A 15,341-nucleotide genomic window follows, 5' to 3' on the forward strand; every position below is an offset into this window, starting at 1 on the left:
TCCTCGCAGATAGCCCGGGCGGGTGCGGCAGCGGTGGCGGCCGTGACGGCGGCGGCGGAGGCGGTAGCGCGGGCCGGGATGCGGCGCTACCTGCGGGTTGTAGGGCTGTGCCTGGCCTGCGGCTTCTGCTCGCTGCTGTACGCCTTCAGCCAGCTCGCAGTGTCCTTGGAGGAAGGAGCGGCCGGAGGTCGCAGGCCGCAGGCCGCGGCGATGGGTTCCTGGCTGGCGGACGGCGGACGCGGCCCCGGGAGAGGCGCGGGCAGCGCGGGCTTTGACCGGTCGGGCAGGTACGGGCCGCAGTGTAGGGCGCTGGGATCTGTGAGTCCGCGGGCGGGACGCGCCTCTTTTAGAACCGAGAACTTTCTGTTTGGCTTTAGACCCAGTGTCTAGAGCAGTTAGAAATTGAATTAACTTGCAACTTTCTAAAAGGTTCGTTGGGAGTAAGTGATGACCCACAAAAATCCCGGTTACACTGTGGCTAGAGGGAATTCCCTCCTGTTTCCATGGAGTTGAAGCTGAGCTATTTAAGAATCAGGCTGGTGCCCTTGTTGAGTCCCCACCTCCCAGGTGTCTAAATTTTCATCAGAAATCTTAGCATTTTCATCAGCAGTCGCAGTGTTTAGATAAATCTGGCCGTGGCATAAAGTGAGCTATGATTTTTGTTTTGGAAATACTCGGCTTATCAGGAAACTTGGAGGAAGTTGAGAGCGTTGCTTTATGTGCTCATATTTTATGGGAGGGTTGGGATGAAGATTTCATTTTTTAAAAATTGGGTATTTATTTATTTATTTTGGTTTTTCGAGACAGGGTTTCTCTGTGGTTTTTGGAGCCTGTCCTGGAACTAGCTCTTGTAGACCAGGCTGGTCTCGAACTCACAGAGATTCGCCTGCCTCTGCCTCCCGAGTGAAAAATCGGGTATTTATAAGACACCAAAATGATTTGGTGGATTTGCATAAATCCCTGTCAGGGTTCGAATTGTGAAATTTAATGGAAAACTGTTGTGGCAGTGTACTTAACAATCCGAGTGTTTCGCACTGCCTTCAGGATACCTGTATTTTTGGGCAACATATTGAAGAGTAGAAGACAGGGAAATTGTAAAAATTACCCTCTTTGAGCATTTGTGTGCCATCCAGAGAGAAGGGAGGTACAAAGGAAAAGCAGCATGGGGATTGTGATTTGATCGTAGTCAGAGGAATGTGGGATCTGGGTATATCCTTAGATACCATTGGCCATATCTTTAAAAAAGTATTAATTGCCCAGAATTACAGAACAGGAACTTCTTAGGGGGGAAAAATCTTTCCAACTCCATAAAGTAAAACATATTGAATGGTAAGACCAGTATTTCAGAGAAATCTTTTCTCAATTAGTGTATACGGTTTGAAACAATTATTTCAAGCCAGGTTTTGTGGCCTACACCTGTATTCTCAGCACTCAGGAGGTAAGGCAGGGAGGATGGCAAAGATGGCAAATTCAGTGCCAGTCTGGTTTTCATAGTGAGTTCCAGGCCAGCTTGGGTTACATAGTGAGACCCAGGTTCAGCAGACCCAGGGCTGGCTGTGTACCCCAGTGGTGAAGGATTTGCCTGGCCAGGTGCTGACTTCCCTCCCTCCAGGGTTTTAGTACACAGAGAATGCCTAAGTTTTAGTCATACAAACTTGTGTTCTCATGCTCTCACGGGTGCAGGTTCCCTTGATCACATTGTTACTTTATTGTGTATTAATTTCTTTACTGTAAAATGTAGATAATAAATTTTCAGCTACATTGGGATATAATTGACAAATAAAAGTTGTGTGTATTGAATATTAGCAACAGGATATTTGGATGCACGTTCAGAAATGATTGTCATTTCCTTCCCTCCTCCTCATATTAGCGAGGCATCAAGTTCCCTTCTGCTGAGTACTGGAGACCCTGGTGGGATAGACTGAAAATTAAACACTGGAGAGAGTGAGGGCTTTTGAGTCCTGGACTTAACCTTTGACACACACTGGCTCTGGACTTCCTCATTAGATATGGACTGTTTGTGAGAACTGAATGAGTAGTTGCATAGATGGCATAGTATGGTGCCTGGCACTGTAAAACTGGAGCTGATGTTTTAATTTTAAAGGTTAAGTCCTCCGCTCCCCCTTTTTTCTTTATTTTCTCTTTCTTTCTTTCTTTTTTATTTTTTCTTTACTTTGGGGGGTAAAGTTCTGTTCCCTGGACTCCAGTAAGAAACCTGCTAAACTAGAATGCCTGACAATGAAGTCTAGACATCTGTGTTTTAAACATGGGGTATTATTAAGAATCAAATAAATACTGAGATCCCCTGATACAGTTGAGAGATAGATTTAACCATTATTTTTGCAATACTGTTTCGTCCTTCTTCCCTGAATCTGATTTTGAAGAGGAGGGAAGTTGGGGCACTGAACACGGGAGAAAGTTGAAATACCTAGGTAAGCCCCTTACTCCGCCTCATTAATGAGGCCTCCAGCACCAGCGCCACGCTGTATTTCAGTTTATTCAACAACATAGTGGCATCTACGTCACATCTTTGTTGAGTGATGTCTGGGCTGCTATAGCAAAACTTCTGTGTTGCTTGGAAACAACAGGAGTCCATTGTTTTTTATACCTTCCTGCTGTGTTCTCTCATAGCCAGGCAGGTCCAGAGCCTCTCAATTCTCCATGGACAGTAATGTCTACATTCTAATCACCTACCAAAGGCCTGGGTACCCACGTGTAGTAATAGGAGCGGCGGGGCTGCGTCCCCAGCACCCTGCTGCCCGCAAGGCTAGCTTTACCTGAAATAACACACAAACTGTATTCATTTAAACACTGCTTGGCCCTTTAGCTCTAGCCCTTACTGGCTAATTCTGATATCCCGATCAACCCATCTCTAATAATCTGTGAGCACCGGTCTTACTGGGAAGATTCTAGCCTACGTCCATCCTGGGTCGGAGCTTCATCGCCCACGTCTCAGAGCTTTCGCATCAGTCCTGGAGATGGGAGCATGGTGTCTCTGCTCCAGAGGGCAGAGCTGTAGAGTCTCTGAGCTCACTTCCTCTTCCTCCCAGCATTCTGCTCTGTTTACTCCTCCCACCTATGTTTTAACCTACCAGGGCAAGCAGCTTCTTTATTTAATTAACCAATGACCTTCCTCCATCACTCACGACATTAATGATCGTTATCACATCAAAGATCAGAATTTTTTGGTGGGGTGGGAGCATACAAAAACAGTCCATAATCCTGATCCATAATATTTAATAAAAAGTAGTAATTAATATGTGTCCTTGGAGATACTCATTTGACTAAGAAGTATACTTTTGGCTTAGAGGTTTTTTGCTTTTTTATTTTTATTTTTTTGGTATTTTGAGGTAGAGTTTCTCTTTGTAGCCTTGACTGTCCTAGAACTTGCAATCTGAGTGCTGGGATTAAAGGTATCCAATGGCCTAGAGATTTTATTTTAAATATTAAATACTGTTACCTATGTCATGACTGTTGGAATTCTTTTCTCTGAATAATAACTTAAGTTTTGTTTGGAAAGTGTATGTTGCGTGAATTTAAAGCTTTTTGTTTTCAGGTTAGCTTTTTTTTTTCATTTTTTTATCTTTATTATGCACAGAACAACTTTGTTCCAGAGTTCCTCCTCCCACACATTTTTTAGAAAAGCATTTAACATCATAATCTAGATTTGTTTTTTGTCAGGGGAAGAGAGTGCTCTGTGATCACTCTTTGAGATGATTGGGCAGTTGTTTCAGTACCATCTGCTTGTGACACTACCCTTTCCTCACTTTCTGAGTGATTATGAAATTAGAGACCCAAGACCCAGGGAAGATCTGGTAGAGAGCTAGAAGTTAGACACGCAGCAGTTGCAAGTGAGTTGCCCAGGCAGACGTAAATCCCGCTAATTTCCCTGACATGCTCCAATTGTGGTCTCTTGAATGTCCCAGGTGCCCTCGGCTTGAGATCGTATTGTTGCCTTGTAGTCCCGCACTCAGCCTTCCACATTCTTACAGTGGACTGCTTGAAGTTTTCCTTGACTCTTTATGGAGAAAGAAAAACTTACGTTGTATACAGATTTTACAGAAGTCTTGTGATTATTATGGACATTTTGAAATGAAAAAAAAACCCCACCTTTTTTAATTTAATAAAATACAGAAGACTGTTATATCCTTGGTCCTGGAAACCTGACTGGCACAGTGAGGGGACGAAGAAAGGGCAGGCATGTGGCCACATGGACAGAAAAGCCGGGCACTGATGGAGTGCTGCCACAGCACAGGGAAGTTATCTGGGAGCCGTGTCTGGAGTAGAGAATTCGTAGGCTGTAAACGTCAGGAGGAAGCTGCAGTCGGTAGTTTTTGCACACACTGGTCAGTACATCTACACTGTAAGTGATCACACTGGGGCCAGAGGAAGGAGCCTCATGGGAGTGGGGGTGGGGCTTGAGGGGGAGAGGCTTCATGGTTCCCATGGGTCTGAGGCATGAGGTCCTTGATGTGTCCTGTGCATGATTCACATGCACTGAGGATGTGTCTGCTCATCTTCACTCAGGGCCTGCCTACTCGGGAGACATCTTGGATTTAATCCGCTCCCAGTTTGAGAGGTGTTGATATGGAGAGCATTGGTCTTAAGTGCTTTGGTTGGTTGTGTCTTTGGCAGGGTCTCACTAGAACCCACACTAGTTTTCAACTCCTAGACTCACACCCTCTGTTTCAGCCTCCCAAGTAGCTCGTACCACACTGTTTTGTTTTGTTTTGTTTTGTTTTGAACCTTGGCGCTGTCCTGGAACTCAGGGAGATCCACTGCCTCTGCCTTTTAATGCTGGGATTAAAGAATCACACCGCCAGCCAGCCATCCTGGCTTTATGCTTTTTTAAATTAAAAAATAAAACATTTTTTTAAAGGTGCATTTATTCTTATTTTATGTGCGTGAATGGTTTGCCTGCGTGTGTGTTTGTGTAGCACATGTATGCCTGGTGCTCTCAGGCCAGAAAGGGGGTTAGAGCCTCTGAACTTTAGCTAAGATGGACCCAGTCCTCTGGAGGAGCAGCCTGTGCTTTTAACCATTGAGTCGTCTCTCCAGCTCCTTGTTTTGTTTTTTTTTTTTTTTTGAGACAGGGTTTCGTTGTAGCTTACACTGACCTTAAACTTAGTCTCTCCCCTCGGCTTTCCAAGTGCTAGGATCGCAGGTGTGTGCTGCAGTCCCAGAGTATACTTTTTGAAAAATTTGTAATCACTGACAATTTTGAAAAGGTGTCTCTTTAAACAAATTTATTTTATGCATATGAGTGCTCTATCTGCATGTATGCCTTTATGCCAGAAGAGGGCATCAGGTCCCACAATAGATGGCTGTGAGCCACCATGTGGGTGCTGGGAATCAAACTGAAGACCTCTGAAGAGCAGCTAGTGCTTCTAACCACTGAACCACCTCTCCAGCCCCGAAATGTGTCTTATTCTAAATTAGTTTTCTTTCGAGAAGAAAATTTTCTTTGTTTTTGTTTATTTGAGATAGGGTTTCTCTTTGTAGCATTGGAGCCTGTCCTGGAACTAGTTGTGTAGACCAAGCTGGCCTCGAACTCACAGAGATCCTCCTGCCTCTACCTCCCAAGTGCTAGGATTAACGACGTGTGCCACCATTGCCTGGTGAGAAAATTTTTGTTCTGAAATAAATGCTAATTCTTGGTAAGTTTAGAGATACCCTATGCATCTTTCACCCAGATCCTAGTAGTAACATCTTACATTAGAGTGAGTTTCTTTATATCCAGAAGATAGATCAGTGTAGGATAATATTAATGCCCGAGAGTTGACGTTGTAGTCTCCAGAACTCATCCAGATACCATGTTTTGCACAGTTCTCTCTCTGTCTCTGTCTCTCTCTGTCTCTGTCTCTCTCTGTCTCTGTCTGTCTGTCTGTCTCTCTCTCTCTGCTCTCTCTCTCTCTGTGTCTCTCTCAGTGTGATTATGTGGTTTTGAGCATTTTAATTACATATATAAATTCCTGTGACCTGTGCCACCCCTTGATTTGTTTGCTTATATTCAGAACCTAGAGCTTTGTGTATGAAACCTTAGGTAACTTGGTAACAAGGCCCAGCACGCACACTCAGGGACGTCCCTGTGTCACTGATAACATAGCTACCTCCCTCGCAGTCTCACCATAAGCTGGTTGTTTAGAGTTGCTGCTTTGAGGCTTGAACATCTATGTACCTTTTTGAGTAGTAAAAGCTGGGTAACCCCCTTTATTTTTCAAGATTTTGAATCTCATTCTGAGTGTGAGCAGGACAGTCTTCAGATTGCTCATGTACCTTTATTTATTGAATCTAGTAACACTGTAGTCTTCAGAAACACACTTTTTATTTCCCTCCTTCCCTCCCACAGGGTTTTGCTCTACAGCTTATGCTTGCCTCAGCCTCTTGAATGCTGGGATTACAGGTGTTTGCTACTATCCCTGACCTAAAAAGCTGTTTTTCACAAGTGGGAGGGAGAGTGGATATTTGAAGTGAAGACACAGTGTATCTCTGGTGTTTTGTTTTCTCTGGATTCATCTTTATTTCTGTGTATATGTGTGAGTGTTTGCATGTGTACGCAGGTCAGAGGATAATAGATCCCCTGGAGCTGGAGTTTTAGGCAGTTTGAGCTGCCTGATATGGATGCTGAGAACCAAACTCTGTCCTCTGCAAGAGCAGCCAAACCTCTTTTCCTTGTCTTTGTAGTGTGTGTGTGTGTGTGTGTGTGTGTGTGTGTGTGTGTGTGTGTGTGTACCAGAGATTGTCTTCTCTTAATCACCGTATTTCTGAGACAAGTCTCACTGATCCTGGAGCTAGACTGGCTGGACAGCAAGTCCAGGGGTCATCCTGTCTCTACCCCTAGCACTGGGGTCACAGGTGTTCTGTGACACTGGATTTTTATGTGGGTGCTGGGCATCTCAACCTAGTCCTTGTTTGTTTCTCAAGCACTTTACTGAATGAACTGTCTCCTTAGCCCCCCAGTAATGAATTTTAACTCTTGTCTGTATACTGTGTTTCCCAACGTGGCATTACAATCAAGAAACAGCCTGACTCTTCCCATCCAGATATGTATGCATTAGTTTTTAGAGTTTAATGACTGCCCGACAAAGATCGCATACCCATGAGTCACTCCATCCCTTAGTCCTGTAACCCTTGACTCCCACAGATCTGTTGTCTTCATAAGTTCGCTTATCCTGGTATTTTCCATAAATGAATCATACCAAGTGTGAACTTTGAGTTTGGCCTCTTTCATTTAGGTTGTGTTTTTAGGGTTCATCTGTAGCATGTATACTATTGGTATTTTATTAAATGGATCTAACACATTTGTTTATTGATAAGCATTTGGGTAGTTTTCTACTGTTTGGCTGTTATGAATAATAGTTCTATTTATGAACATCTATTTATATTTACTTTTGTTGTTGTTTTGGGGACAAAGTGTTACAGCTAAGCCTGGCCTCAAGTTTATTGTATAGCTAGGATGACCTCTGTCTCAACACTCCCTGGCCATATACATCTTTCCTGTGGACATAGGTGTTTTTAGTGCTGTTGAGTATTAGGGGTGGAAGTTATGGGCTGTGGTTGCTCAAACATTAGCTTTTTTTTTTAATATTTATTTTATTATGTATACAATATTCTGTCTGTGTGTATGCCTGCAGGCCAGAAGAGGGCACCAGACCTCTTTACAGATGGTTGTGAGCCACCATATGGTTGCTGGGAATTGAACTTAGGACCTTTGGAAGAGCAGGCAATGCTCTTAACCACTGAGCCATCTCTCCAGCCCCCAAACATTAGCTTTTTTTTAAAAAAAAACTTGTGTGTGTGTGTGTGTGTGTGTGCGCGCGCGCACTGTAGTGACTGTGGAGGTGACAGGACAACCTACAGCAAATTCTCTTCTTCCATCATGTGGGTTCCAGAGATTGAGCTGCCTGCAGAGCCATCTTGCTGGTCTCTAAATTTATACTTTAAAGGGGAATTTTGGCTTCTGTCACTCTTTATTGCTTTTCTAACATCTCCAAGCTTCTCTGCAGTTTATAAATTAACAATAAACAGCAACAGTTTCTTAACCATTGCAGGTCTGTGCCTGTCCCTCTGCAGTAGACATCTCATTCTAAAACTAAGGCTGAAGAAGCTGTCCTTACCTTATGCTCAGTCTCCTGCAGAAGTTGAGTGAGAAAGCTGGGGTTGGAAGTCAGTGGTAGAATATTTGCCTACCATGCTCCAGGCCCTAGGATAAGTCGCTTACAACATGTCATTTTGACCAAAGCAAGTAACTTCAGGCCAGAGTCAATGAATAATGAAATACAGCTTCCCTTTAGAGGGAGGAAAGTTAATGGAGGCAAGTAGGACTCACTTGCGTTAGTTCAGGGTGTGAGATGGGTGAGTATGAGCATTGAGGTAGTTTTCCTAATGCTTCTGATTCAGGGGAAGGCCCGGCAGGGCTAATTGATATGGGGTGGTCTTTTTAGGGCCCCCGAGAAAAGTCTAAGAATCAGTGCAGGTGAAGTGCGTATAGTGTCGCGATCCCACAGAGGGCCTAGTGAAGGACAGGCTGAATCAGTTCAGAGTCGGTGTATTTATGTCATTTCTTTGTAGTCATGCGAGCTTGTGAACAAATGACCTGGCTTTAATTTGATATTTTACTAGAAAGGTATTGCCAAAGGATAGAGTAAGAGTAGAGAATGGATTGGCCCTGTGCTCTAGAGTAATAGGGAGGGAAATGAGTACAGGAGGGAGCCTGCGTGCACCTAGAGGTTGTCTGACAGGAGAGGAGGATTGCCATTTAGGGTGTCAGTTTCAAGTGATGACCAGGTCCAGCCAGGATTTCCTGGTTTAGCTCAGAGGAGTTGGGGTACAAGTTAGTGGTGTTGGAGAATTGTGGAACTATTGGAACTATTCTACATTGCAGTATCCAAGGTGATACTTTCTCATTCCCTACTAGACAAGTGTGATTGTGCCTGCTTTACTCCCTGTGTTTTTTTTCTGGTGTTTTGCCAGTGTATCTGATCATTCAGTTGGTAATTTATTGAATGAACAGGGAGAGAATTAAGAACTTGGTGTGGACAGGAGGAAGGTGGCCCAGATGCCAACGTTGACTGGAAGAGTACCCAGTAGGCTGCTGGTCCACGCAAGTGCTGCAGCAGGTCAGCTTTTCACAGAACTGGCATTTAATGCTGGCTTCTGACAGCAAGCCCAGCTTGGGTTGCTGCCTTACACCCACTCATGTTATTTCTCCAAACACCTTGGGTGTCTTACAGTGCGTATCCTTGAGTTCAAAGGTCCAAGAAACATGGACCTACATTTTGGGTGAAGTAAAATAAATTCTACTTACCTCATGGTAGGAGTGCCCTAGAATTTATGACCTTAATCTACTGAACTTTGATTCTGTAGTTCAGCACCAGCAAAATCCAGAGACCTTGGTATATCTCAAAGATTTAGAAGATTTAAGCTTAATTAGGCTGCCAAGTGCCTACAACAGTCTTGAATTCAACTCTCAAGTCTGTGGCCCTGCCTTCTGTCACCTTTAAGTCACCGCCTTGGGATGTAGCAGGCTATTGTAACTGTAACACTGAGGAGCGGCCCTTGACTTAGAAATCTTGTGGCTAGCGTGTGTGGACAGTTTGAGGAAACCGCTTCTGCTTACATGGGTGTTTACTTGAAGCTACTCAGGCTTGAGCAGTGTCAGCAGCTTCTCTGGGTTTGTCAACATGTATGTCACCTTTTCCTACTGAGATATTTGTAGTCAATTTTTTTGTTGGGTCTCAACTATGGCTTTCTGGCTGCCCTCGAACTCACAGAGATTGCCTGACTCTGCCTCCCAAGTACTGAGATAAGAGGTATGCACCCCTTTACCTGGCAGGCAGATATCTTAAAAGTATGGGTAGTGATGATAAACAAATATTAGCGGTGATGAGTGATTTGTTAGGCTTTGAAAGGTTTTAAATTGTTCTTGGTAACCATGGATCCATTGAAACATCCAAACTTAAGAATCTAAATTGTGTTGAGTATGAGCACACACCTTTAATCTCAGCACACTGGAGGCAGAGGCAGGTGCATCTGTGTGAAATAGCAAGTTCTAGGCCATCTTGGACTACACAGTGAGACCAAAAAGAAAGAAAGAAAAAGAAAGGAAGGAAAGAAGATTTTAAGTTGTTACTGTATATAAGCAGCATTTATTATATGAACAACTTTATTGGTAATTTTTTGGGGATGAATGGGTGCAAGGAACAATATCTATACCTTATGCATATATGGCAAGCCAGTGGTACTACCTTTTTAAAATACATATTTATCATGTATACAGTGTTCTGCCTGTATGTCTTCCTGAAGGCCAAAGGGCACCAGATCTCATTATGGATGGTTATGAGCCACCACATGGTTGCTGAGAATTGAACTCAGGACCTCTGGAAGAGCAGTCTTAACATCTGAGCCATCTCTTTAGCCCCAGTGGTAGTACTTTTGATGAAAAATTCCTTTGTGGGGCCTAGAACTAGAGTCCCTGCCTCAGCCTCTGGAGTGCTAAGGATTCCAGACTTGTGCGTCCACACCTTCGTTCCTCCCGTGTCATTGCTTGCTATACTATGTTCACTCAGATTTGGCTTTGAGGCCTGGTTATATTTCCAGCCACCATGGCTCTGCTGATGCTGATTAACCAGGCAGAGGACAGAGTCCTTGGTCTGCATTTCTAGTAAGGGGTCTTAGGACCAGGCAGATTTAGGGAATAACGCACAATCATGTGTTGTGTAAAATGGAGTAAAAGCTGCAGCAGAAAATGGTATTGTTGTACCCAACTTTACAAAATAATATTTATTGAACAACTGAGATTTCCGTTTTCATTTCTCTTTTACCCTGTTGTGTAGTTTGGCAGGAGAAATAGAATAATAGGGTTAGGGGCTGGAGAGATGGCTCAGAGGTTAAGAGCACTGACTGCTCTTCCAAAGGTCCTGAGTTCAATTCCCAGCAACCACATGGTGGCTCACAACCATCTGTAATGAGGTCTGGTGCCCTCTTCTGGCCTGCAGTCATACACACAGACAGAATATTGCATATATATTAAATAAATAAATATTTTAAAAAAAAGAATAATAGGGTTAGTTCCCCCCCCCCCACCACCAAGAACAAAGGTACATGCTAGGTGTTGATTGTAAGTAAGATGTGTTAAAATGATACTGAAAATGTCTTTATCCAAAAGTTTGTTGTTAGGCTTAACTGGATGTGCAAGCACTTGAATTTGAAAGACGTATATGTATTTTGTTAGGATACCTCCGAGTTTGGCTGCCTATAAGAACTGTTATATTTTAAACACAAATAATTATCCCTAGTAGGGTACACACAAAGTTTCTAATCAAGAGATAAGCATTACTGTTGGGTGCACATTTACTTTCCTGACTAATCTTTTCAAAAATTAAAACACTCAACTTTGTAGGCATTGATGTGTCTCTCAAAGGAAAAGCAAATAACAACGTAGCTTTGCCCAGTGACTTTAGAGTCCCAATGCTGTAGCTTATGTAGTAGATAGAGAATCTCCTAGGCAGTGTGTAAAAACTTACCAGTCAGACCCTGGTCCTATCGTCTGTTTCATCGTTAGTCTGGTGTGCATTCTTCAAGAGAGAGCACGACGCCTTCTGGCTGAGGGCTCCTGCTTTGCATCACGGATCATAGAAATTTATGGAAATTCAGACTAGGAGTTTTGACATTAGAGTAGCAACCTCAAGTTGACTCCACGGAGGGCAAAGCTCTGCAGTGCTGAGTGGGATGTCCTAGTCAGTGACGTGGTGCAGAAGGCCTTCGGGCGTGAGCGGGTGTTAGATGGTTGCTTTGGAAGGAAATGACCATGAAAAACATTTTTGCAACGTGACACTTTTCCATTTTTTATCTCCTTCTTTAAGCAAGCCCACATCTCGCTTTTGTAGTGTATCGAAACAGAGTGTAGGCTGAAGCAGCCGTGACTGTCCTCACAATGCCTGCTTTTCAGCTTGAAACACATAGAAGTAGTTCAGGTTGATTAGTTTGAATGTATTTAATGATCTTTTCCTCCCATTACACCTGTATTTGCGACATTCTACTTTTGTGGCAAATAGAATATGTGGGTGAAATGATTTTCTAGGATAGTATGCACAGTCTGTGAAGAAAAAGATAAGATGCATTAATGTCTTACATATGTCAGAGTGGAAGAGGTTTTAATGTATCCAGAGAGTTCCTGACCACAAAAATGTACAGTTGTAGGATATTCTACCTAATCAGTGGTCTGGAGGTTTTATTTCAAACAGTGTGCCCTAAGTAAAGAAATCAGTTTTCCAAAATTGCTTTGATTTTCCATAGCAATTGGATTTGCAGTTTCGTGCTGTAAACTGGAACATGAAGTTAATGTGTTACTCAGTTAACTCCTTGGTAGTGCGCAGTCTGAATACTCACCCAGGACTGTTATTTCTTCTCACCGTCAGGTGTAAAGATCTCTCTCTCTGTTACTGGAATCACTATTGGATGCTGCCCTCTGATGTTTGTGGAATGAACTGCTTTTGGGAAGCGGCTTTTAGGTAGGCCCTTAATATTTAATTGGTAGATCAGAGTAGGTAAGACTAGATAGGAGATGATCAAATCTATCACTGTAATAAAACATGACTGTTTATTTTCCTATAATTTAGTATCATATAACTAAATAATTGATATACTGTTTGGGTTTTCTATTCTTTTATCTCCTAGTATTACTAATTTTAATACATATTATATGAAAATGCTCTAAATTTTTTTCTAAATGTCATTAAGCTGTAAGTTTTAGGAGAATATATGATTGACCTTTACTAATAAAATGATAGGTAGGTATGATTAGTTTGCTTTCTGTTGCTATGATAAAGCAATCTGACTAAACAGCTTGGGAGGAAAGGGTTGCTTGGTTTACACTTCCAGGTCACAGTCCACTCCTGTGGGAAGTCAGGAGGAACCATGGAGGGATGCTATTTGCTGGCTTGCGTTCTTGCTTGCTCAGCTCCCTTCATTATAGAAGCTAGGCCCACTTACCTCATGATGCCTACAGTGTTCTGGGTCCTACCACTTCAGTCATGGAGACAGTCTTCCCAAACATGCTTATGTTCCATTCTGATCTAGGAGGTTCTTCTCTCGGGTAACTCTTAAGCTCTGTTAAGTTGACAATCAGGCTTACATAAGATAAGATGATACAAGGCTTCCCCTAGACATTTACAGATAACATGCACATTCTGTATGTATATGTGCATATGCATTCATGTGTGTGTATACACACATGTTTGTCAGTTACCTAATTTAAAGGTAGGGGCTTTAATACTGGGTATTAAATGCCTAGTGTTTTTAAGTCCTGGGGCTGATGGATGGTTCATCTGGATGGGGCTGGATGGGGCTGATGGATGGTTCACTTGCTGCCAAGCCTGACAGAGGAGATTGTACAATGATGCTTTGGCCTCCATTTGTATACTGTGTATGCACATTCGCCCTAAACAAAATGTCCTGAAACCAAAAAGCTAGTATACTAAAAACACATTTTGTAGGGGATGAGACAGGAAAGATTATGTTAGCTTTAGCCTAGAGGCTTGTAAGGATGCAGAGGATAAGAACATCCTTACTGGAGGAGTAAAAGAAAAGACATTATTTACTGCCTTTTAAAGTCACTGTGTGATGAAGAAGATTTTGGACTGGGGCCTGTGCTGCTCTTGCCTTCAGGAAGAGAATCAAGTGTTGTAGGCAGTTGCTCTCCTGAGACAGTAGTGGTGGAGAATGTGGGAATGACCTGATGTGCCTTTCTCAAGAGCAAAAACAGTTCAAATGTTTTTGCAGTATCTTTATGGTTAATTTAAATTCTCAAGTCTGTTTGCCAGTGACCATGCCAGTTACCACATTTTTTTTTTTTTTTTTTTTGGATTTTCGAGACAGGGTTTCTCTGTGGCTTTGGAGCCTGTCCTGGAACTAGCTCTGTAGACCAGGCTGGTCTCGAACTCACAGAGATCCGCCTGCCTCTGCCTCCCGAGTGCTGGGATTAAAGGGGTGCGCCACCATCGCCCGGCTCCACATTTTTTTTTTAACAATTAAAAAATTATAATTGCATCATTTCCTTGCTCTGTACCACCCCTCCTAGCTGCCCGCCCCCCACTCTCCCTTCAAATTTATGGCCTCTTTTTCTTTACACACACACACACACACACACACACACACACACACACACACACACACACACATATGTATGTATGTTTGTATGTATACACCCTACTGAGTCCACTGAGTAACTTGTATGCATATGTTTTCAGAAATGACTACTTAGTACTGGAGAACCAACTAGAGGGCTCATCCCTGGGGAAGACTTAATTCTTCCCCTTTCAGCAGTTCTTTATTGCCTGAAATACAAGCTGCAATTTTTTTTGTTTTGTTTTTTGTTTTTGTTTTTGTTTTTTTTTGAGACAGGATTTCTCTGTAGCTTTTGGATGTCCTGGAACTCTCTCTATAGACTAGACTGGCCTTGATCTCGCAGAGATCCACCTGCCTCTGCCTTCTGAGTGCTGGTATTAAAGGCATGCACCACCACCTCCTGGCAACAAGCTGCATTCTTAATATTTATAATAGTATACATAAAGTATCAAATTCTCAAATATGCATCCTAGAAGCAAATGGCAAGGGTACGTTGATATCAGGTTTTCTCTCTGTGTTGGTTCCAGGCTGTATTTGGCTTATAGGCTCATGTAGTCTCCATGTTTCAGCCTTTCAAGTAGCTGGAGTCTGCAGTGGTAACACTAGGCTTTTGAATTTGAGATTTTAAGTCATACCCCTCTTTTACACTTTCTGCTTGTAATATTGTATCTGTTTATACCAAGTGAATACAAAAATAAAAACCATTTTGCATTATGTATCATTATCATTCTGTAATATATCTTAAACTCAGTTTCTTTTTTCTTTTCTTTTTTTTTTTTTAAATGTATACAAGTGTGCTTAGTGCTCACAAAGGCCAGATGATAGGGTGTCAGATCCCTTTGAACTGGAGTTACGGGTGGTCATGAGCTATCTAATATGGGTGATGAAAATGAGCAGACACTCCAAACTGCTGAGCCATTTCTCCAGCCCTTAAACTCACTTTCTTAGGTAGAACTAAATCTCCCTCTTTCAGTGACCTTTTATCAGACAGACAGCAGAAGTGACAGATGCCTGTTTTAGTTTTGTGTGTGTTCCGTGATTCTGCATGCAGGTGCATGTGCTCTGCCGTGGTAGAGATCAGAGGGTAGTCTCGGGTGTTATGCTGTGTCATGGTGAGGTCAGAGGGTAGTCTCGGGTGTTGTGCTGTGTCATGGTGAGGTCAGAGGGTAGTCTCGGGTGTTGTGCTGTGTCATGGTGAGGTCAGAGGGTAGTCT

The 15,341-nt window shown here is 42.8% G+C and overlaps 1 protein-coding gene across 2 annotated transcripts in view; it reads left to right on the forward strand.

Moving 5' to 3' along the window:
* The first annotated feature begins 74 nt into the window (after positions 1-74).
* Gxylt1 (glucoside xylosyltransferase 1) overlaps positions 75-15,341 on the forward strand; it is a 38,634-nt gene continuing 23,367 nt past the window's right edge. Inside the window, exons 1-2 of one of the 2 annotated variants that reach the window (XM_026782733.1) lie at positions 75-287; positions 12,420-12,512. In XM_026782733.1, the coding sequence (XP_026638534.1) occupies positions 79-287; positions 12,420-12,512 (302 nt within the window). In that variant the 5' untranslated portion in view covers positions 75-78. The remainder of the gene's footprint in view (positions 288-12,419; positions 12,513-15,341) is intronic. The other variant, XM_026782734.1, reaches the window with a different exon arrangement.

Source organism: Microtus ochrogaster, chromosome 15, assembly GCF_000317375.1.
Source record: "Microtus ochrogaster isolate Prairie Vole_2 chromosome 15, MicOch1.0, whole genome shotgun sequence".
Classification (NCBI taxonomy): domain Eukaryota; kingdom Metazoa; phylum Chordata; class Mammalia; order Rodentia; family Cricetidae; genus Microtus; species Microtus ochrogaster.